The 21,556-nt window shown below is 40.2% G+C and overlaps 2 protein-coding genes across 4 annotated transcripts; one reads left to right on the top strand and one right to left on the bottom strand.

The window, feature by feature from the left end:
- Window positions 1–197: 197 nt before the first annotated feature.
- rgs11 (regulator of G protein signaling 11) lies at window positions 198–10,638 on the bottom strand. Its single transcript, XM_047368217.1, has 17 exons — window positions 10,437–10,638; window positions 10,106–10,202; window positions 9,900–9,950; window positions 8,221–8,327; window positions 7,939–7,990; window positions 7,729–7,787; window positions 7,519–7,595; window positions 7,361–7,442; window positions 5,780–5,848; window positions 5,524–5,547; window positions 5,376–5,437; window positions 4,993–5,106; window positions 3,607–3,722; window positions 3,108–3,195; window positions 1,140–1,278; window positions 929–1,011; window positions 198–848 (listed from the first exon to the last, which is right to left on the bottom strand). Exons 1-17 carry the CDS (start codon window positions 10,497–10,499, stop codon window positions 728–730), a joined length of 1,404 nt encoding a protein of 467 aa, XP_047224173.1. The 5' UTR covers window positions 10,500–10,638; the 3' UTR covers window positions 198–727.
- A 1,104-nt stretch (window positions 10,639–11,742) lies between these two features.
- On the top strand, window positions 11,743–20,335 carry ints15 (integrator complex subunit 15). Of its 3 annotated transcripts, none has more exons than XM_047368040.1 (9): window positions 11,743–11,882; window positions 12,498–12,582; window positions 15,775–15,975; window positions 16,083–16,304; window positions 16,616–16,781; window positions 16,902–17,179; window positions 17,265–17,502; window positions 19,649–19,688; window positions 19,970–20,335. In XM_047368040.1, exons 3-9 carry the CDS (start codon window positions 15,781–15,783, stop codon window positions 20,202–20,204), a joined length of 1,374 nt encoding a protein of 457 aa, XP_047223996.1. In that variant the 5' UTR covers window positions 11,743–11,882; window positions 12,498–12,582; window positions 15,775–15,780; the 3' UTR covers window positions 20,205–20,335. The 3 variants fall into 3 exon arrangements, with proteins under 3 accessions (XP_047223996.1, XP_047223997.1, XP_047223998.1); XM_047368041.1 differs by having other exon boundaries at window positions 12,498–12,578; XM_047368042.1 differs by lacking the exon at window positions 12,498–12,582 and having other exon boundaries at window positions 11,774–11,882.
- Window positions 20,336–21,556: the final 1,221 nt, after the last annotated feature.

Genomic DNA, 21,556 nt, shown 5'->3' on the forward strand with positions numbered 1-21,556 from the left:
AAATGACATAAAAGTGACACCATAAGAATGTCCCAGCATCATACGGTCAGGAAGGAGATGTGATTGCACTGATCATATGATAGTGTAACCTAAATATAAAAAATCAAGAGAAAAGACGAATAACATAGATTTGAAACCCATGAATAGATCCACATAGACAGACAGCATGCAGAACTAATGGCAAACACAACACCGACTGCTCTTGTGACATTTTATTGGGATAAAAACAAGCTCAAGCAAGATTTACAGCAATCACAGTGCAGCTCCAGCATGGAATGAACTGGACGGACAGACTGACTGACGGAAAATCACAAACAAGCCGCGTCAACATTTACATTAAATATCTTTTCCTTTAAGAGCATGGCCTTCACCAGAGCTAGCAAATATGTGTACTGTATGCGAACAAAATCTGATGAGCTGAGAGAGAAACAGATCATCTGAGATGACTGACAATATCTAAAGCAAATGGGTGCAGGAATAGGAAGGGTGCAGATGCAGCAGCAGTGAAAGCTGCTGTTCACTGCTCATGCTCAGGTGAGATGTTTCTGATGCTTTAAAGCCTGTTTTCTTACAGAAAGTTATATGCTAAAAAGTATTTCTGTCAGTGAAAGAAGAGCTCTGCCTCCTGACATTTATAGTGATTTGGAAGTCCATGGTTGATGAACGATGGAGACAATGGAGACTGAAGTGATGCAAGTAAAGCTAAATTGTTCCTGGGCCCCCTGCATCAGAAGTGGGAGCCCGCTGCAGAGTTGGTACCTGCTCGGCCGTCTTCTTCTGCTGCCCGGGCACTGGCCTGAGCCGGGGAGGGGCTGGAATGCCGCTGACGCCTCATGAAGGGGAACACACTGAGGAGGGGGGGGGGAGATACGTTTTGACAAACCAATGGGTGTTTTCACTCGGAAACAGAGCAAAAATGAGATATTACCTTTTCTTAGTCTCCTGGGGGACAACGGCTTTGGCCAGCATGTTTTTGTACAGGTCAGATTTCAGATACCTGGGGTAAGAATCCTAGACAAGCAATCCAGTGGTCAGTGTGTTGTTAAAATATGGGTCACATGAAATACTTCACTGTTCCTATCCTCAATATTAAATATCAAAGTTTTTCAAATTATCTAAGAAGTGAAAAGCGGAAAAACCTTCTTCATGAGGAAATAGATGTGCATCTGTGCGTCATCCATGACGAAGCGATGCGGCCGTTTCATCCCTTCTAAAGTTTTATCCATCGTCTTACTGTCAATGTTGACCCAGCGGGCCGCTCCAGGGGCCAGGAAATTTCTAGATATAAAAAGGATGGTTCTATTGCACCCTGCCTTAAAAAATAATCACACCCCTTTTTTCCATTAAAGCCGCAAACTTTAATATATTTTACTTGGATGTTATGTGATAGTCCGACACAAAGTAGCATAGAATTGTAATGTGAAGGGCAAAAGATTCAGGGTTTTTAATTTTTTTATTGCAAATAAAAATTGAGAAATAAATAGTTTAAAATTGTATCAGCCCCCTTTACTCTAATACCCCTAAATAAAATCCATCCATCCATTGTCTTCTGCCTATCCAAGATCTGGTCACAGGGGTAAAAGCTCCAAGAGGGAAACCCAGACATCTCTCTCATTGCAACACTCTCAGGCTCATTCTGGGGAATCCATATTCTCAGGCCGGACAGGACATATAATCTCTCCAGCAAGTTCTGGGTCTTTCACTGGGGTCTCATCCAAACAGAGGGACCCAGGGGGTATCCTGATCAGATGCCCAAACCACCTCAACTGACTTCTTTTTATATGTAGCGAAGCAGCAGATCTACTTCAAGCTCCCCCCGAATGATAAAACTCTTCAGCCTATCTCTAAGCAAAGTCCAGCCACCTTTCAGAAGTAGCCCATTTCGGCCACTTCTATTCAGAATCTTCTTCTTCGTGATTCATATCTCAACCATAGGCGAAGGTCGAAACGTAGACAGACCATTAAATCCAAAGCTTTGCTTTTTGGCTCAGCTCTTTCTTCACCATAGCAAACCACAGCAGCACCCGCATTACAGCAGACGAAGCTCAAATCTGTCTATCCATCAAATCCTGTGCAACCAATTGCTTTCACCTCAATAATAAAAAGAGTCCAACTCTGTGTAATTTAAAAGTAAAAATCCAATTGTTCTATGAAAGCCTCTGAGGGTTTGTTAGAGAACATTAAAGAACTAACAGCATCATGGAGACCAAGGAAAACAGCATGAAGGTCAGGGAGAACACTTTGAAGAAGTTTAAAGCAGGGCTGGGTTAGACGTCTTGAACATTTCTGTTCAACCCATCATCCAAAATTCTAAAGCGTATGCCACAAACGCAAATCCAAATCTACCAAGACATGGCCATCCACCTAAAATGACAGGCCAGGCAAGGAGAAACTCAGCTAAGAGACCTAAGGTAACTCTGATGGAGCTGCAGAAATCAACAGCTAAGGTGGGAAATTCTGTTGACAGTTGTGCACTACAAAATCTGGCCTTTATGAAAAATTAGCAAGAAGACATCAAAAGAAAGCCAGCAAAAGGGTTTAAAAAAAGGTGCTAAAGTCAGATGAGACCAAAAATGAACTTTCTAGGGGAGGATTCATTCCACACATTACTCTGAAAACACTATACCCATGGTAAAACACGGTGGTGGCTGTATCATGTTGGAGGGCATTTCTTCTGCAGGGACAGGGAAGGTGGTCACCGTTGATAAGAAGATGGATGAAGTTAATTATAGGGCAATATATTATGAAAACGTGTTAGAGGAAAACTGTATAGTTCATGTTCCAGCAGCCAATGACCCTAAACATACAGTCAGAGCTATAATAAAATGGTTTAGATTAAAGCATGTTCCTGTATCAATGACCCAGTCAACTGAGACTCTGTGGAAATACAACGCATTAACTGAGGGGGTCTGAATGCAAATGTTTGCCACACTTTTCAGATTTTTATTTGTAAAAATGTGGAACACCGTTTATCAGTTGCCTCCCACGTCTCAGGTATGTACTACCTTGTACTGACATGTCACATATTCTTCAGTATAAATACATACAGTAGTAGTTTGTTTGGAGGACACTAAGGATTCAGCAGGGTTTTGTATGTGCGCACTCACTTGTAAACATCTTCCACTTTCTCCACGATCTTAGAGCTTTCTCCGTGTCTAATTTCCTCACACGCCTGCCAGAAATGTAGGTTTTCCGCTGAGGTTAACCACACAAACAAACACAATAAGACGCAGAAACAATGAGGCAGGAAAAAATGACTTTTTATAGCATGAGGGACTCTGAGGAAAATGTTGGCCCTTGGCAATATTTTGTACACTGTCTGCATGGATGAGCAAATGCTTCATGTAGGTTTTGTTCTGGTTTCCCATATTATGCATTCTTTTCAGTATTTTTTTCTACTGAAGTATTTTATCACAGTTCATTTTCCTTACCCACTGATTTTATTTTTCATTCTGTCAGTGTGATGAAATTATGCTTCTTTTCTTGTTTTGTTCAACAAAATTGTATGTCAGCAAATTAAATCTCATGAAATTAGTAAAAAAGGCTGCGTATTGCTTTGTCCCAGTTTTGCACAACTTCACCAACATTTCTGTGACTGATTCTCACCACTGAACTCTTTCTCCAAGTAAGTCATGAACTCACGCCTCCCCATGGCGTCAGATAGAAGCTCCATAAACCTGAAGCTCCAACGCTCCACGCGCAGACGAGTGGGAACAGGCACTCTGCAGCACACAAACACATGATCAAACAATTAATCCAGACACCATTTAGGTGTATTATTTATACCAATGCAACTTTTGTTTTCTTTATTAATGTCTTCTAGCAGAATACTGGTTAAGTACAGAACACAGGATGATAATATAGTGTGTCAGAGCTGTCCATCATAGACTCCAAAGAAAATTTAAAGTGATCTTGCTATGATCAAACTGTTTACAAGAACAGACAAAACAGACTTTCATCACTCAAAAAGTTCCTGCCGACCCTCTCTGTCTGATTGGAAACCTATTTCACAAATAAGAATTGACAAAAATATCAGTCTCTAGATGTACAAAGCTGGTAGGGACTTAAACTAGACCTCCACCTCCAGCTGCAACTGCAGCAGGAGGTGGCATAAAGTATTGACTCAGGGGGCCTAGAGACAAATGTCTGCCACACTTTGCAGATTTGTATCTATAATGAGTTCTGGAAAAAAATTATTAATTTTCAGGTTCGCAATCATGCACTACCTTTTGTTGATCTAACAAATAAAAACCGTTAGTTAGTTAGTTAGTTAATCGGTTGGTTAGTTAGTTAGTTAGTTAATCGGTTGGTTAGTTAGTTAGTTAGTTAGTTAATTGGTTGATTAGTTAATTAATTAGTTAGTTAGTTTGTTTGTTTGTTTGTTTGTTTGTTTGTTTGTTTGTTTGTTGCAGATTTTTTTTTATTCTATTTCATAGAATCCTTATAATTCAGTAAAAAACTCAGTGCAATATAATTCAGTCAAAATTATTTTAAGGTTTAGGTTTTAAATACTCCAAGCACAAGATTTCTCTGGCAATGTTTCGGAGAAATCCTTCCTACTAAGAAATCTGTGGTGGAAACTAAAGATTGAAGTGAGGGCATGGAAACCTTCCAACCCTTTCAGGCAGAGGAGGAGTGGTATAAAAATCCCAGAGGAGACACACCGAAAGCTTGTTATTAATTATGGAAATAACTGGATGGTAGTGGTGACATTGAAAGCTTTGCTGCTGATTACTGAGTGACAATATGAATCATTTCAGATTATTTTGTTCTGTAATTAGCAGAACCGACACCAAAAGTCAATAAAAACAGCTCTGCTTCAGCATCTTTTTCTAATTTGTCGCTTGTTTATCTAACCCAAAGAATGCTATTGGCCAAATAAAACCAATGTTAGCTGGGCTGTGTCTTTTTCTTTGAGCTACAATAAAATGGTCAACTCTGTGTGGACTCCAGTAATGTAGTGGACTGAGCTTTTATTATGTCTCATCTTACATTTCTGAGTTCATCATCCAGTATGCAATGTCATCAGAGATCCAGGGATTACTGGGAAGGCAGCCTTGCATAATGGGATCGTGGTTCTGGTACTGCTCGCTGTACTTGATAAAACTGCACAGATGCAGAGGCACGCACACACAAAACACATACACACAGTTTTATTGTATTAGTGCAGCAGAACGTAGCAGTTAATGTCCACTAATTCCAACTTGCCCCAGGAAGGGTCCATTAGCTGCTGCTGCTCTTACAGAGGGAGCAGTAAGCTTAGTAGGTGGGCTCTGAAGGAATTTGATTCAACCAACAGAGGGTCCATTAGATCTTACGTATATAAGTGCACATGTGAAAGTGTGTGCATAAGCCTTCATCAAACTGACACATACCCTTCAAGGCAGACAGAGGACTTTACTCGGTTTCTTCCAATAGCTCGTCTGGATGTTTCAATCTGTTAATAGCGAAGGCAGAAAGGCACAAATGTGAAAGACACAAATGTCTTCGCTGCACTTCACTCTGCAGTGATGCATTATTTACCTCACTTTTGTAGTAGTCACTGTTCTAGTTCTGCAAACAGACAGCATCATCATGTAAGGCTGCACACTGATTGATTTGTCGGTACGTGTACATTTAACAGTAGTATCATTAACTGTTAAACCATCGAGCACTTACTTTGACATAATCCAAGTTGCAAGGAAAAAGAAAAGGAGCAATAGTGTTAGAAAGAGGGTACGCTACCCCAATAAAATGATAGAGGAGGGATTTAAAAACTGGGAGAAGATAAGTCTCTGACCAAAGGGACTCGTGTGCTAAAGTTGTTTGGCCGCTCCAGAGTCCAGTCCAACATATTCTGCACCCCCGGCTAAAAAATAAATCAACAATAAATGAATACATGCATAATCATAGATATTATAAAGCATTGTGGGACTGGTATGTGTTTCTGTACAGAGGTGTGTGTCGTACTGATGAGACTGAGTTTATGAGTCAGCACTGGATCATCTTTAGGTTTTCCACTCTAATAATTCTTCCTTTTATTCCAAGGTTTCTTTCTTTTCCCTGAGCCCTCGTGGTTAATTCATAAGGTCTAGACAACATGGAGTCCCCGCTGCAAGCTTTAGTTTTCAACGCAAAGCTAGTCTCCCACTGCTGTACCACACTGCTCTCTTCATCATCTCTTTCCTGCTTCTCTTTTCTTCAGATAAACGTCGCCCTCCGCTGGACTTGTTTGTGCGAGAATAAAAGGATGTCTAGGCTATGAAGAAATGAAATATATGTCACTGCTTTTGTCAGCGGAGGCTTTTAACAGATACTTTGAATATTTCATGCAGGAAGCACAAGGAACTGTGGGTGAACATTAGCAGGTCCTCTGACTCTGCAGTTGTTAGTAGTTTTTCAATAGTTGTGTGGTTAAAAAAAAAAACTCTCTAGTGTAGTGAATTAGTTACTGCAGAATACGTCTTAAAAAATGTTATTAAAAAAAACATCGATCTTTATATGTATATGCTTATTTGTTTAATGGTTGGTTCACACGATAAAAGCACAAAGTACTAAGTACAAAATTGGAGGAAAAAAACAGGTCTTTTAACATCTACAGTTTATATTATTGTGTAAAGATACAAAAATAGCAAAGTACTGTTACTCATCACAATCTGCTGCTGCATCTAAAAACAGGGAGGGTACGTTACATTAGTGCCTTGCAGAAATGTCAATGAGTTCTCTATACAGATGAGTTCATGTTTGAATTTACTTTACAACAATACTGATGTGGGTGTTATGACAGGATGCTTAGAAATACAGCTGCAAAAATCTGCCTTATAGGAGGTCTTGGCTCAGCATCACTGCAATTGTTTTGAAGCATCATTTCAGATGCATGTATTGGAATTTCGGAGTGATATGTAACTTGAAGAGACGTCTAGATGAATTAAGATAAAACTGGCATAATTCTGCTTCGCCTACAGCAGCATAGTTTTATTGACAAAGAATGTATGTGTTTGCTGGCCCGGCAGAAAGAGAAAAAGACTAACAGCCACAGAGTGCTGAGCAACTGGAGTCTCGTATCAACCAGAGTGGACACAAATTCCTCTTGCCAAGTTATGACCATAGTTCTAAATAAATGGTTCTAATGAAAATGTGTAAATAAATGAAATGCTGATGTAACACAATAGAAAACAACAAACCAAACATTTAATTTTCTATTCCCATAAATATGGAGTGTTCCATTCCACAAAATATAGTCTTTCTCTCTTTCTTTGTGAAAGACTTTTCTTTGTTTCAAAAACTCAAATAAAGTACAAAATAGAATAGAATAGAATAGAATAGAATAGAATAGAATAGAATAGATAGTAGCATGGTGGTGTAATAGTTTTGAATGTACCGGAGGTCTGTTGATGAGCCAGTACGCCTGCTCCTGACACTCTAGAACAATTCGGTCGGCCTTCCTCCTCTGTTTGGATGCCCTATAAACAGAAATCACAGCGGAAGTTTATATGCATGTTTAATTGCGCGTGGGCGCATGGATGTGTGTAAGTGTACCTCAGTTGCTCTCTGGCTTGCATCACCACAAAGTCCCAGGTGTGGTTGATCCGCTTGTGCAACAGACTGTACCTCTCCTACAAACGCAAGAGGGGGGGAAAAATGGACGGAGGTGGAGTGATGATACAAGCCTTCAGCTGCAAACTCTTTCCTACATAATTCATCACACACACATTCTCTGCTTCTAGGACACACACACACTTTCCCTACCTTTTCATATTCCATCAGTTCTCCTTGTTTTCTTATGTTCTTTTTAGCCAAATGGATTGCTTTGAATACGAAAGTAAAGAAATATATAAAAGAAAGAAATGCACCACCCTTCTTCATGTTTGCCTATTAAATTTGAAATGAAATTATTTTGCCTACATAAAAACGTTTTACAGATCCCTGCCCTCCTCTTAATATCTTTATTTTCCCTACCATAGTCCAGCTCCGTGGCAGGCCAGCGGGTACTTGTCCAGAAATAAGGAGTCTGGGAAAAGACATTTTAAAAACTTGATACTGTTGTTCATATTGGCAATAAAAGAAGAGAAACAGACACCAACAGATGGTTGAGGGATTACTTTAGGGCTGATGGACAGAGAGTGAAAAAGGCAGATATGACACGGATAGAGTGAAAATAGCAGTTTAGCTAAAGATAGGCTTAATGAGGCCCTTTTTTATGCAGCTGACACAAACATGTCAGAGGGTTGATAATCTGACCTGGAAGCGGTAGGGTGACTCATCGGGTCGTAACACAAGACAGCGAGGCTCTTTGAGAGGGTAAATGTATCCATTTCTGACCAGCATCTCGCCAAGATGCAGAGCCTCTGTTAAACAACACAGAAGAAGAGTCCTGTTTACCGTAGAAACGCATTTCTGAAAAATAAGTCACATCCGATCAGTGCGTAATTATCTAAGTGAAACGTGAACCACAATATGGATGATGAATTTTACATTCTAATAATAAGGACAAATATTCATGATTTTGACAATTGTTTACGAATAAAAATATTAATAGTATTTTATGAACTTATATTTAGTCTCACTGATGGAAAACCCAACCTCAGTCAGAGTAAATGGAGATAATTGTCTGTGATAATCAAATTTAAGTCTCACCAAAGATTATAAATTGAGCTTAGATCTGGACTTTGACTGGACCATTATGATTTGATCTAAAGGATCACAACGTACCGCTGGAAAATTACTGTTCCAGCGGTACGTTCAGGCTCACTGTCCTGCTGGAAGGTGAAGCTCTGGCCTTTTTCTCAGGTCTTTTTTCAGAATTTCCAAGTTATTAGCTTGACCCATATTCCCATTGAGTCTTACCAGCTTCCTGCCTCTGCTGAAAAAAACGAATCCCCATAGGATGATGTTGTCAACACTTTGTTTCACCATGGCAATTATGTGTTCAGGGTGACGTGTACTGTTACATTTTCCTATTTTGCGTTTAGGCCAAAACCTTAAATTGTTGCCTCATCTGACCAGAACACCTTCTTGACACTTGGGGCCAAACAGCAAACAGTTCTTCTCATGCCTCTTTTTCAACATCCCCTTAGTATGATGCTGCCACCACCATGTTTCACCATAGGGATGTTGTTATTGGGGTAATATGTAGCGTTAATTTTCCACCACGCTAAATTAAAGTAGTTCCTTTCCACTATCACCACTTGCTTGCTCAGGAGGAGGGGCTATTGTAAAGTCAGTGCCTTGGTGTATTTGGCTGGGCTTCCTGAAATAGACAGGCTTTGAGCCATTGGCATCATAAACTGAATTTGACTGCATTGTGTTACCAATTGGGTTAAAATTGAAGTTTAGGGAAATTAAGTTAAATCAGCTTGTATGATTTAATTGGTCTGTTTGTATATTTCTGTGTATAAACTGGATCTGTTTGTCCTGTTAAGGTCCTTGAGATGACATTAGTTGTGAATTGGCACTATGTAAATACATTGAACTGAGCTGAATTCAAGCTTTATTCCAAATACAAAATGGCTCATCAATTTTTAGCCTCTCTGTTAAAGAGCCCTATATTTACGCTTGACAGCTTACTGCCTTCATTCCCACCTTTTAGTCCATTCAGAGGGAAGGGAAGAGGGTGGGATGCACCTTTTCTTTTTTCCAACCTTGAAATTAGTTCAGGCATGGTAATATCCCCCAAGGACCTCAACACAAATCAAACACACATCATCAGGTGACTTAATCAAACTCCGGCCCAGTGGGGCTCACTCTTTTGCTGTTTACTGGAAACAGCAACCCCTGGATCATGGATCACACACCTAAATCACATCCACCTCATCTTGAGAGCAAACACCATATCCTGGCAACTCTCCTATGACACACAACAAGCTAGTCACACAGAGACAGAGAATTAATCTAAGACCTTTATCACCCGGAGCACTCACCCTCCTCACAGATATGGTATTTCTGGATCAACCAGGTAATTACATCCTGACCTGTGAAAGAAAGTGGAGGAATATCAAATGAAAAGTTGTTCTTACACACTCTGGAAGGCCTGAAACCCTCTTTGCTGTATTTTTGGTTAATAGCAGACAATAAAAGTGACTTTTCACAAATGCACATGGATGCACAGAGATTATGTCACACACACCTGTCATGGCGTGTGGGATGACAGTGATGAGGAGCCTCTGATTTCTCATCTTCATGCCCATGTCAGGGTCCTGCATGGCCACAATCACTTTCTCCATCTGTCAGGGGAACGAAAACATGCAAACAGAAAAGGCTCACATCAAACGCACTCACCGATAAGTTGGAAGTTCAGAAAAACAGAGCGTACATAACAGGACCAGGTGCCATCCTATTTTATTATAATTTTCTATTGCAAGACATCTAAATATGTTTGGATTATCTCGGATCGCTCCCATTCTACAGTTGAACATTTTATAAAAAAAACAACGGCTAATAGATTTGAAAAGCGCTACCTTCCGAAAACATGACATTTGCTCCCGGTGCAGCCCTCCTTTAGCCAGGGTGTTAATTGTCATCTTGCGGGATGCTGGGGATCACCCGGCGGGACGCTGAAGTGCAAAACAGCAAAGTGCTGCCGGTGGCGCGCAGCAGCAAGAGTGCCCGCCTGTTTACCTTTTTTTCTAGATGCGCGCTCCCGTCATCAGCGTGGGCGCGCCCGTGTGAATATCATGGAAAAGACTCAGTATTTGGCTGATTCGCTGAATTCATGAATCTCATTTTTGTAGGTTATGTGTGGGACAAGATAAAGAGAACTTATTTTAGGTCAAACAATTAGTGTAAAATATAGCTTAGCGATTACTGCATGTATTTTCTAATCTGAACAAACGTTTTAAAGGTGATTATTTTCATTATTATTATTATTGTTGTTGTTGATAATTATAAGAAATTTTAAAAGTTTACTTTCATGCATGATCTCTGCTACTTTGCCTTAAAACATTTGAAAGACACTTAAATTCAAAATGAAAGTATTTCTGATGAAAACTGTAGGTTGTCCTTGTTCAGCTTCCCTTCTTTCAAAAAGTTATTTCAAAGGAGTTATTATCAGCGATGACTGTGAATCTTTGGTAATCAAAAGAAACAATCAGGAAACAAGGTAAAGTAAAGAAAATTAATTATGCCCCTCTACTCCGAAAATGTTTTGAAAATATCTTGTATGCTAATTATTCAAAGAGCCCAAAAATGTAACACTAAAAAAACACAAAAGTACAGCCGGTGTGTCAGGAAGGTAACACAACACATCACCATCAACACAAACCCTAATGAGGAAACATGGAGGTGGCGGCATTATGATGTGGGAATGCTTTTCTTCAGCAGGGGGGCGCAATCTGTTCAAAGGTGATGGGAAGATGGATGGAGCTAAGGGCAATCTTGGAAGAAAACCTGTTAGAGGCTGTTGAGACTGGGACAGAGGTTCACCTTCCAGCAGAACCACAACACTGCATGGAACCAGAGCTGCGGTTAAATCAAGTCCAGACCTAAATCCACCTGGGAGTCTGTGGATTGCTGTTCACAGCCACTTTTTAACCAAATGGATTGAGCTTGAGTTATTGTTTAAAGATAAATTATCAGAACATTCAGCATAGATGCTCAAAGCTGGTATAAATATGCCCAAAAAAGACAGCTTTAGATATCATTCATTTTATGTAAAAATGATTTTCGACAAAGATTTTCTTTCTGTTTTTACAGTTTGTTTGTTTTTTAAATTTTGTTTTGTAATTTTATATTGCGTTGCTAATGCTGAAAAAACTTCCAAAATAAAATACCGGCGATTTCTATACCAAGCAGGCTTCCGTAGCAAAAGGAAACGGTTCATTCTCTCGATTAGAGAGGTCTATTTTTTTTATTTTTTTTTTTATTCCATTTGCCATTTTCCTACTGAATTTAGAGTCTTCGAAGAGGTGAAAGCTTTAAACGTGTCTGTTTGTCTTCTAGGAAAAGCTAACATGTTTGAGCTTTGGTCGCGAAGCCGAAAAGTAGCCGCTAGTTGTTGCCTTGCTAACAGAGTGTAGCAGAATGGACAGAGACCGAGTTAATGACGAGCAGCTTTGACCTGAAATATGCCGACTCCGTGCACTTTCAGTCAGCATAGGTTACTCTAACATTAGGCGTTAGAATTTGTCTAGCACTTTATTTTTATTCTTGCGTTGTTATTCGTCTTTTTAAGTTCAGTCGCATTGTTGTATTCCAACACTTGCTGCTTTTACTTTTCACTGACTTAGCAAAGTCAATTCTGCATGATCTTTGCCCCAATTTCGTATTTTCAAACTAACGAGTTAAAGTTAACTCCTTAACTATAATAACCGAAGCACCTTCTGTATTGATCCGTAACGCATGAAGACGCTGGCAAATGTATTGGCACCCCTGGTAAAGCTGTCTGAAAGGCCTTAAAATAAATACATTTTAATTCAGCAACTTTTAATTGTGTTACATTTTTCTCTGGGGAAAAGCCCACGTTAAGATATAATTGTTTAACAGAGTCAGCAGTTTGGTAACCGTGCTAATACTTTGAACAGGATCCAGCTGTCTATAGGACAACACCCAGTCTTGAAGATCATCCAGAGTTCCTGGTCCTCATATGTCCTCTTCTTCTCCGTGTAGGTATGTGAACAGCGATAGTCATGTGAGAAGGTCAGTTGTTCGTCTGGTGAACCATTTCTGTGTTTTGGACATAAGTCTTGGATCCTTATCCTGCTGACAGATGCCAGAATGGCCCATTTTTTAGTTTGCTGGTAGAGAGCAGCAGATTTACAATGTCCTGGGATTTGAATGTGGTAATGATGCCATGTAATCTAATAGAGATGTAGGCCTTCTATCGCACTTAACTTTAGGGATTCATTGCTTTTACACATATTCATCCTTTGTTTTAAAGCTAAACACACCTGGAGTGTTTGTGGCTAAAATGCTTAGTCGTGCTTTTATCTGATCAAAGTTCAAAGTTACAGTCAAAGTCAGACAGATGGAAGGAAACAGAAAGTCATTGATTACTAATTAGAAGTGCCAAGAAAGTCTGATCATTTTATAAAAATGCAGTGTGAATTAAAAAATGCTTCAGGTATTTTCAAGGAATCAAAATAATTATGCCAAGAGGAATTAAAAACATTATTTCTTAAAGTGGGTGTTTTCCTCCACTGATTAAACGCAGACATATATATCAGTAACTCAGCTGACTAAGTGAAACACATTATACATCTCAAAAAATTTGAATATTGCATAAAATGCAATATTTTTTGCCAATTCAGAAAGTGAAACATTTATTTTATAGAGACTGATTCCACATAAAATGTTTCAAGCTTTTATTCCTTGTAATTTAAATGATTATGGCTTACAGGTAAAGAAAACCCAAAATTCAGTGTCTCAGAAAATTAGAATATCCCATTAGATCAATCAAAAAAGGATGTTTTTAGCACCAATGTCAGGGTTCTGAAAAGTATGCACTTTTCAGTGCATTCAGTATGTGGTGGGCCTCATCTTGCATGAATTACTGCCCAGTTTGCTTTGATAGCAGCCTTCAGGTCATCTGCCTTGTTGGGTCTGGTGTCTCATCCTCTTGACACCAGCCTATAGATTTGGGGCTAAACTTCAAAAGATTTGCGAGCACAAAACCGCACGCAAACCTCTTTGCATCAGCAAAGCTGATCTACAAACAAGGTGGTAATTGGATTGTGTGTGCAAAATCAGAAGAACTGTGGGCGCAAACTTTTTTGCGTGTCTGCCTTCATGAATATGCAAAACATATGATAATGATCCAAACGCAAAATTCTTGGGAGGAGGATATGCAAACATCATCCCTTACCACTTGCAATGCGATTTTCAAAGCCTGAAACGGTTTGCGGGTGCAGATTTTGCAGGTGCTAACTGGGACGCAAAAATGTCTGCTGTCACTCTGGCCAGAAGGCGGCATAGATAGAATGACAGATGACGGGGAGAGAGAATCTTCTGTACGTGTGCCAACAGATTGGGTTGTCAAGAATAAAAATATTTAAAAAATAGATGATAATAGAGGATTTTATGTAGGATTATCGGAGCACTGATTTGGAGCCAATCACAAACAGAAGCCATGATATTACTCCTTTGGTAAAACACTTCATTCAACATCATTACAGTGTAACATCGCTGTTAGTGATCATCTGCTGAACAAACCTGATCATGGCAGAATGTGCACATAAATGATCAAGCGCGCACAGCCTGTAATCGCACATCATGCAAGAGACCCACTGTGCTCTGATGTTGATAATATAATTATAAAGACATTATAAGGCAGATTAAATCCTTCATTTACAAACTGGATGCTAAAATCACCATTTTAAGGCAGCTTTTCCATGTGGTGATAAAGACAGTGTATGCTTTAACCATGTCACTACGGACAGTAACGTTATATCATTGGAGGGTAATCAGAGCTGGATCCGTTTGATTACGTTGTTTAAATGTGAACATATGCCAGAGGAGGGTTTTGTTTATGCAGATAAATATTATTTTGTGTCACCAAAAAACAATTTAAACAATCAAACACATTGTATATTGTTAAAATATTGGCAAAACAAACAAAACGAATTCAGGAAAATCATTTATTTTTACGTACATAAATGTTTGATTTAACTTGTTTGCAGGACAGTTAAGCAACGCTATGTTTAAAATTAGCAAAGCTGCAACATACAGATTGCCAACTCCTACAAAAATCTATTTTTATGTTGCTAATATTACGTTCAGGCTTAAATATTGTGACTGTTTATGATAAACTATGAACTCTTCAAACATATGCTTTCAAAAAAACAACTTAACCCGGTGAGTCTCCGAAAAGAATGAAAAGATCCAGGGAGACAAAGGAATTAACAGACATATTTATCTTTTATATTGTTAATATTGATTGGCCTATTTGTTGTGAGTTATGTCAAGCAAGATAAGAGAAATAATCTCATCAGAGCAGAGAACAAACCTGCAGTGAGTTGAACAACAAAATTTAACTAACTGTAACAGTCCAGAAAAGTAAGAGCCGAACGGAATGGAAGGAAAAAATCAGCAACTGGATAATTTATAATGATGTAGCGTAACAATCCCTGCATATTTCTAGCAACACAGCAGAGGATCTGTTTGCTTTTCCTCTTGTTCCGGCCAGTAGCACATGCAATATTCTCATTTAAATAGGGCAGTCTGGACCTGTTTTGCGCCTGTTATCCATCTTGGAAAATCGCACGCAACACGCCCACTTATTGCATGTGAAATTTATTTATTGTACACGCAAATTAGCACCCGCTATTTTGAATCTTTGAAGATCAGACCATATGTGTAACGATTCTATATAATGTAGGAGTTTCACTTTCAGAGATGACTGGCAAACAATTTTGCACTTTTATGCAACATTCAAATTTTTTGAGATGTACCTATATAGACTGATGTTTTCAAGTCTTTTTTCTGTTAATTATGATGGTTTTCTGCTTAGAGCCAATGAAAACACGACATTTAAGATGAGAATATTACATCAGAACAATAAAAAACATTTTTAATACAGAAATGTAGGCTTAAAGTATGTTTAATACCTGCTTTAAGGTTGTTTTTTTTCAAATGACACATTAAATCAGACAAACGAGCCTCATCAGATATAACGCATGTTCTAATTAGAATAACATGACTGTAGATTCATTTTTTTCAGTGTGAGATTATGCTCCTGCAATAGAAGACAAATTTATTCTAAAGCTTCTCACACATCTGTACCGAGGATGCTAACATTTTGTTCCACATCTGTATTGTAAAGATGTTTTTCAGGCATGAAATGTGTGTATGGTCCTCTGTCAGGTTGTGATGGGTGACATTCGTCAGTCATTGCTGCCACGGGATGTGCTGAGTGCTGCCAAGGAGCTGCTCTACCACCTGGACATCTACATCTGTAACATGGTGCAGTCTGGCAGGCAGCCCCCTCAGGTGGACTCCAAAACCCTGGATCTAATCGAGGAGTTCATCCTGCACACGCCCAAGGACAGAAATGCACCGGTCAGGGTAAGCCCAAAGGATCCTGAGGGGTTCGGAGGTAAATACTCAACAAAGCAGCAGCAAAATGTAAACAGATGTTAAGAGTTGTTTGTGTTTGTTTAAATTTTCCCCAGAGGATGAGTGCTCTGCAGGAGCTGCAGCTCCTGGAGATCATGTGCAGCTGTTTTCAGGAGCAGAGTCGGGACACTGTGCGCCAGCTTATGTTCTCCGCCCTCTTCAATCTTCAAGGAAACCAGGCAGACGAAAGTCGAATGGCGTTGCTGAGCAAGCTAGTCTCCATGGCAGTTGCTGTGGGCAGGGTTCCTATTTTGGAATGTGCTGCTACCTGGTTACAGGTGAGGAACCGATATCCATTGAAGACATCAGACCGTGGTGTTGGATCTTATCGTCTATGTGTGACCTTCATTTTGTCATAACAATGGCAAACTACAATCTATTTAATAGGGGTTTTATTGTGACAGACCAGCACAAAATAGCGCATAATAGTGATGGAAAAGGACAAATCTGAATAGTGTGGCATGCTTTTGGGTATAGCCCCCTCGAGTCTGATACTCCCAAATAAAACTCTGAAACCCTTAAACCTGAAGCATGTGAAAGTATTCGTGCTATGACTCTGCCGATCGCCCGCTTATGGTTGTGTCAACAGAGGACCCATCGTGTGTACTGCGTCCGCCTGGCTCAGGTACTGGTGGATGATTACTGCAGCATGGTACCAGGATCTGGGCCAACCCTGCGGAATATCCACAGTGCAAGTCCACGCTTCTGTTGCCAGTTTATCACGGCCGTCACCACTCTTTACGACCTCACCTCAGGTACTTGAGCATTACACAAAACTGCTCAAATTTAAAATGTTTAAATTTAGGACCTCAGCAACATTTCTTGATTTTTTTTTTTTTTATGTTTATTTTTTATTATTATTATATTTTTTTTAGACGAGCTCACGCCTCCACTAGAACTCCTCCAGATGATCGTGTCGTGGATCCAAGACGACCCTCGCCTGGTCCTCATCACCTTCCTGAACTCACCCCTCTCTGGAAGCCAGCCCATCAGCTCTCTAGACATAACGCCACTCGGTGGGTTGATCCGCTGGTGCATCAAAGCACCGCTGGCCTACAGACGGGTCAAGAAGCAGGCAGGGACTGATGGAATCTCTGACGGCGAGCCAGACGCGGCACATCTCTTCTCTGCTCTCCATCTAAGTGTTCTCCAGGTGTGTGTATGTTGGTAAAACATTATACATTCAATGCAAACAGGAAAGTCCATCAAACTGTTTTTCCATCTTCTGCCTAATGTAGGTCTTCATGCTTTTGCCCAACATATTTAATGAGAAGGGGCTCTTCGGTCGCCTAACGCTGCTTCAGATGGAGTCGGTGGCCGCTCTGACCTCTGATCTTTCTCGTCTGCTGGACCAGGCTGACAAACACACGCACGCAGCTACCACCGACACACATGCCGCGTCTCAGCTGGCCCTCGACCGGCTGGCCCAGGCTCTGCAGGTGGCGATGGCCAGTGGAGCTTTGCTCTGCTCCAGAGGTATGAGTGCGCAAAAAGCCTGGTCCCCACATAGAACTGATACACACACAGAGGAAAGAGAGTCGGTTAAATCATAGGGTAACAATTACAGTTTTAGGTCAAATTTCTGCCTTGCAATAGGTTTTAGTTTTAAAAGCAGCTTTTCTTGTTTTATTGTCTCTCAGTATAAATACATTCTGGAACAGCAGCAAGGATTAAAGGTTACAAACTTTCAAATTTGTTTTGTCTTTGGTTCTATTTCCAATAAAATCACCAATAACATACAGTCGTACCTAAACGTATTCAGCCCCTGATGCAAATTAGGTTTACTGGTAACATATATAACCCAGAATTGGTTTCTCCTTATATAAAAATAGATTATAATGACTTGTTCGGTCTCTAAAATATTCAACCACTCCATGACAAGCATCTTACTAGAACTTGTTAGAGCCCCTTTTTGCTGTAGCAGCAGTGTTTTTGTGGCACTTAGTGGCCTTTATTCACGTTAATTAGGATGGAAATAGGCAGAGACAGAATCGAGAAAGACATGCAGCAAAGGTCCCGTGGTTAGAAATCAAACCCCCGACAGCTGTGTCGAGTATGGGGCACAAGCTGTATGTTGTTGCCAGGCACTGCCCAAGCAACTGTGTTTCTGAGCCATTTTACCCCTATGCTCATGAGCAAAGGCCACCAGATCATTAGTGTTTTGCTGCAACTATGTTTTTTCACATCCCACTTGACATTTTTAATGGAGTTCAGGTCAGGGGATTGTGAAGGCCACCTTGATATGTCTTCTGAAGCAAAGCCTTGCTGAACTTTGGGATATGATTAGGGTCACTGTCCTGTATGAATGTCCAAGGAGCCCCAAGCCTCAGCTTCCTCACAGACATTTTCTAAAAAGATTTCCTACTTATTTAAATCAATTGGGGCCTCCTGAGGGCATGATTGATGCAAAACAAGCCCTGACCAAGTATGGAGTGCATAGAAATGAACATACTTTTCAGAAGTCTGACATTTCTGTTTAAAATATTCTATTTTACTGATCTTATGTAGATATTTAAATTTTCTGAGGCACAACTTATGAGCTTTCGGTATCCGTAAGACATAATCATCTAATTTACAAGAAACTTAATATTTTAAAATATTTTGCTGAATCTATACGAGTTTGACTTTCTGAAATCAAAGTGAAAAGGGACACTTTCCAGCTCATCCTGGGGGATCCTAAGGCAATTCCAGGAGTCATCCTGATCAGATGCAGAAATTACTTTAACAGACTCCTTTCAACACAGGAGTAGCAACCCTAGGAAAGAGTTCCTTTCAGACGCTTGTTCTTTCATTCATGATCTATATCTCATGATTATTGGTGAGTTTCGGAACTTGGACACACCTGTTTATCAGAGAAGCATCTGCTGCAAATGAGGCCCAAGTCTGTCCATATATCTCCTGTTCCATCCTACAATCACTCATGAACAACACACCAACTCCTCATGTCTTTGCCTTCTGCTTGAGGGAAAGACTGATCCTCAACCCAGAGGGAGCAGTCCACCGTTTCCCAGCTAAGAACCATGGCCTCAGAGCTCGCTCTCATCCCAGCCACATCCCATTGTGAACCAATTCAGTGGACACTGATTGTCATGGCCTGAAGACACCAACACAACCACGTCATTATCAAAAAGCAAAGATGAGACCTTGAGTTTCCCAAACCAGGCCTCGTCCTATCTACGTCTATTCCCTAAGATCCTGTCCATGATCAGCACAAAAAGGATCGTTGACAGAAGGCAGCTGTGGCCCAGTCCACACTAAGAACGAGCTCTCCTTTGTGCTGTGAATGCAGAATCCTCTTCAAAGTGCTTTGGTAGACTAGGTCATAAGCCTTCTCCAGATTGACAAAATACTTTTGGACTAGAAAACTAAACTCCAGTGACCCCTTTAGAAATCTGTCAGGGTGAAGATCTGCTCCACTGTTTAACCTCCAGACCCAGAGATCAGTGTGAGAACCAATGAAATATATTATCTAAGTGTTTTTTGTAGTGTGATTTTGGAACAGATGTATCTTTAAAACACTGTATCTTAAGTATGGGCCATTGCATCTGGTTTAGGTTTGTCTGTTCATCCAGGGTTCTTTGGTGCTAGTGAGTGCTTATGTGATGCAATTTTGTCTTTGCAGAGGACCTGAGAGCTATCTGTTCCCGCCTTCCTCACAACAAGTAAGAGCTAATGAATGTGCAGTTTAGATTTTCTTCAGACTGATGCACTTCACTTAAGTGGTTTAATTTGAACTGTGTCCAGACCAGTCTAACACATCCATGTGTTTTAACCTAAACCATTCCATCATAACTATGACTGAAGTCGTAGTCTTGCTGGAAGGTGAACCTCCGCCCCACTTTCAAGTCTTCCAAGTCTTTAGCTGCCTCTTTAGATCTGCAGCTTGTGTGTGATGTACTGCTTGAACCAAGACGTGACGTTTTTTCTGTCTTTGCGTTTCCAGTCTGCTCCAGTTGGTGCTGTCCGGCCCGGTGATGTACTACAACAATATCCACACCCCCCCACTGGCCTACAGCCCCCATGCTGCTCATTCACCCATGCCCGCCCACGCCACCCTCCCCACTCTGCCGACGCACACACCCCACACGCCCCTCACCAGCCACCCGGCCTCCCACACTCAGTACCCCACTCAGCCCTTCATCACGGGGATGCCGTTCCCCTTCCGACCTGGCCACTGAATAAAAAAAGATTGTTGCACCGTGACTGCATATGTGGAAAAAGTGTGGAGATGCTGGATAACGAGTGTTTGAAGGAATGTTTGAATTTCCGAGTGTTGTGAAAGTTTGACAATAAATATTTTTTTACTTTATATGTGATGTAGTTCTTGATTTCTACCACTTGTGGTCGCTGTTGTTGAGATTTGCAACATGAAACTCATCTGATCTCTTAAATTTTAAATGTTTACAAATTAGATAAATCAATGTAGAGTTTAATTATTATTTATGTTCACTTTGTTAAAGTTTCTTTAAAGCTGCATAGGAGTAAAACATTTTAGAGACTAAAACAAGTTGCTGCTTGTATGCACTCCATATTATTAAGAAATTTACGCAGAAAAACGAGTGGACAAATACTGAAGAAACTCTTGACATGCTGTGACTTGTATATGTAGGCCAACATACTACCAGATGTTACTTTACTGATGCTGAACATAAAAGCAAGAAACATCTGAAGATGGGCTGTTCAGCTCTTTCCCACACTCAGTGTGGTTTATTGCATAACTATGAGGTGTCACTATCTTGCTTTGAGCATGAGTGGAGTCCTGTTTTTGTACAGATAGGATATCATCCCACTGCAGGAGCTCAAAGAAAAGTCTTAACACCCCCTCCTTGACTGCAAGACCCTTGCTGCTCTCATTTAAGATAAAAATTGCATCATCTTCCTTCATAGCTGGTTTCCTTTTCCTATTTTCAGTACAAAACAAAACTTTAGGGGAAATTTGAACTGTTACGGTAGACTTAATCCACTCTCTTGTCTTCACTTCCTTCAAACTATCTTTTCTTTCCTGTAAGCTGTCTTAGTGGCAAAGGAGGAACTGTATACGTATGAAATACTTTAGTATGAGTATGTTTGCTGGTGTCGCTATAATTAGCTTTTCTGTTCTGTACTTCCTTTTCATAATTGGAATGTCTGAGCAGTAATCCAGATATAATTTCTTTCATACATCGTGGATCATTTCTGTAAAAACATAATGACATAGATCTGATTCTTTACTTTTACCATCATAAGAGATTCCATCTCATTGTGCTTTAACAAACACAGCAAATACAGCTGCAGGTTGATTACAATGTCCACATGTTAGAAATTGGGCTGTTAATAGGTTTCCTCTCTGCAGAGAGGGTGGGACGGTGATAAGGGTGTATTTTCTCAGAAAGTGATGCGTTGCTGTTAGGCCGGTTGAGGTGGCTGATAACGAGGCAATTTAAGTGAAATGGCGGGATCAGTGAGAATGCTTCTGTGATCATACTGAACAGGACTGCATACAGTGCTGATAGAGCCTATTCGCCTCTTTACAGATTTCTTGAGTTTTTCT

This window comes from Girardinichthys multiradiatus, chromosome 6 (assembly GCF_021462225.1).
Source record: "Girardinichthys multiradiatus isolate DD_20200921_A chromosome 6, DD_fGirMul_XY1, whole genome shotgun sequence".
Lineage (NCBI taxonomy): Eukaryota > Metazoa > Chordata > Actinopteri > Cyprinodontiformes > Goodeidae > Girardinichthys > Girardinichthys multiradiatus.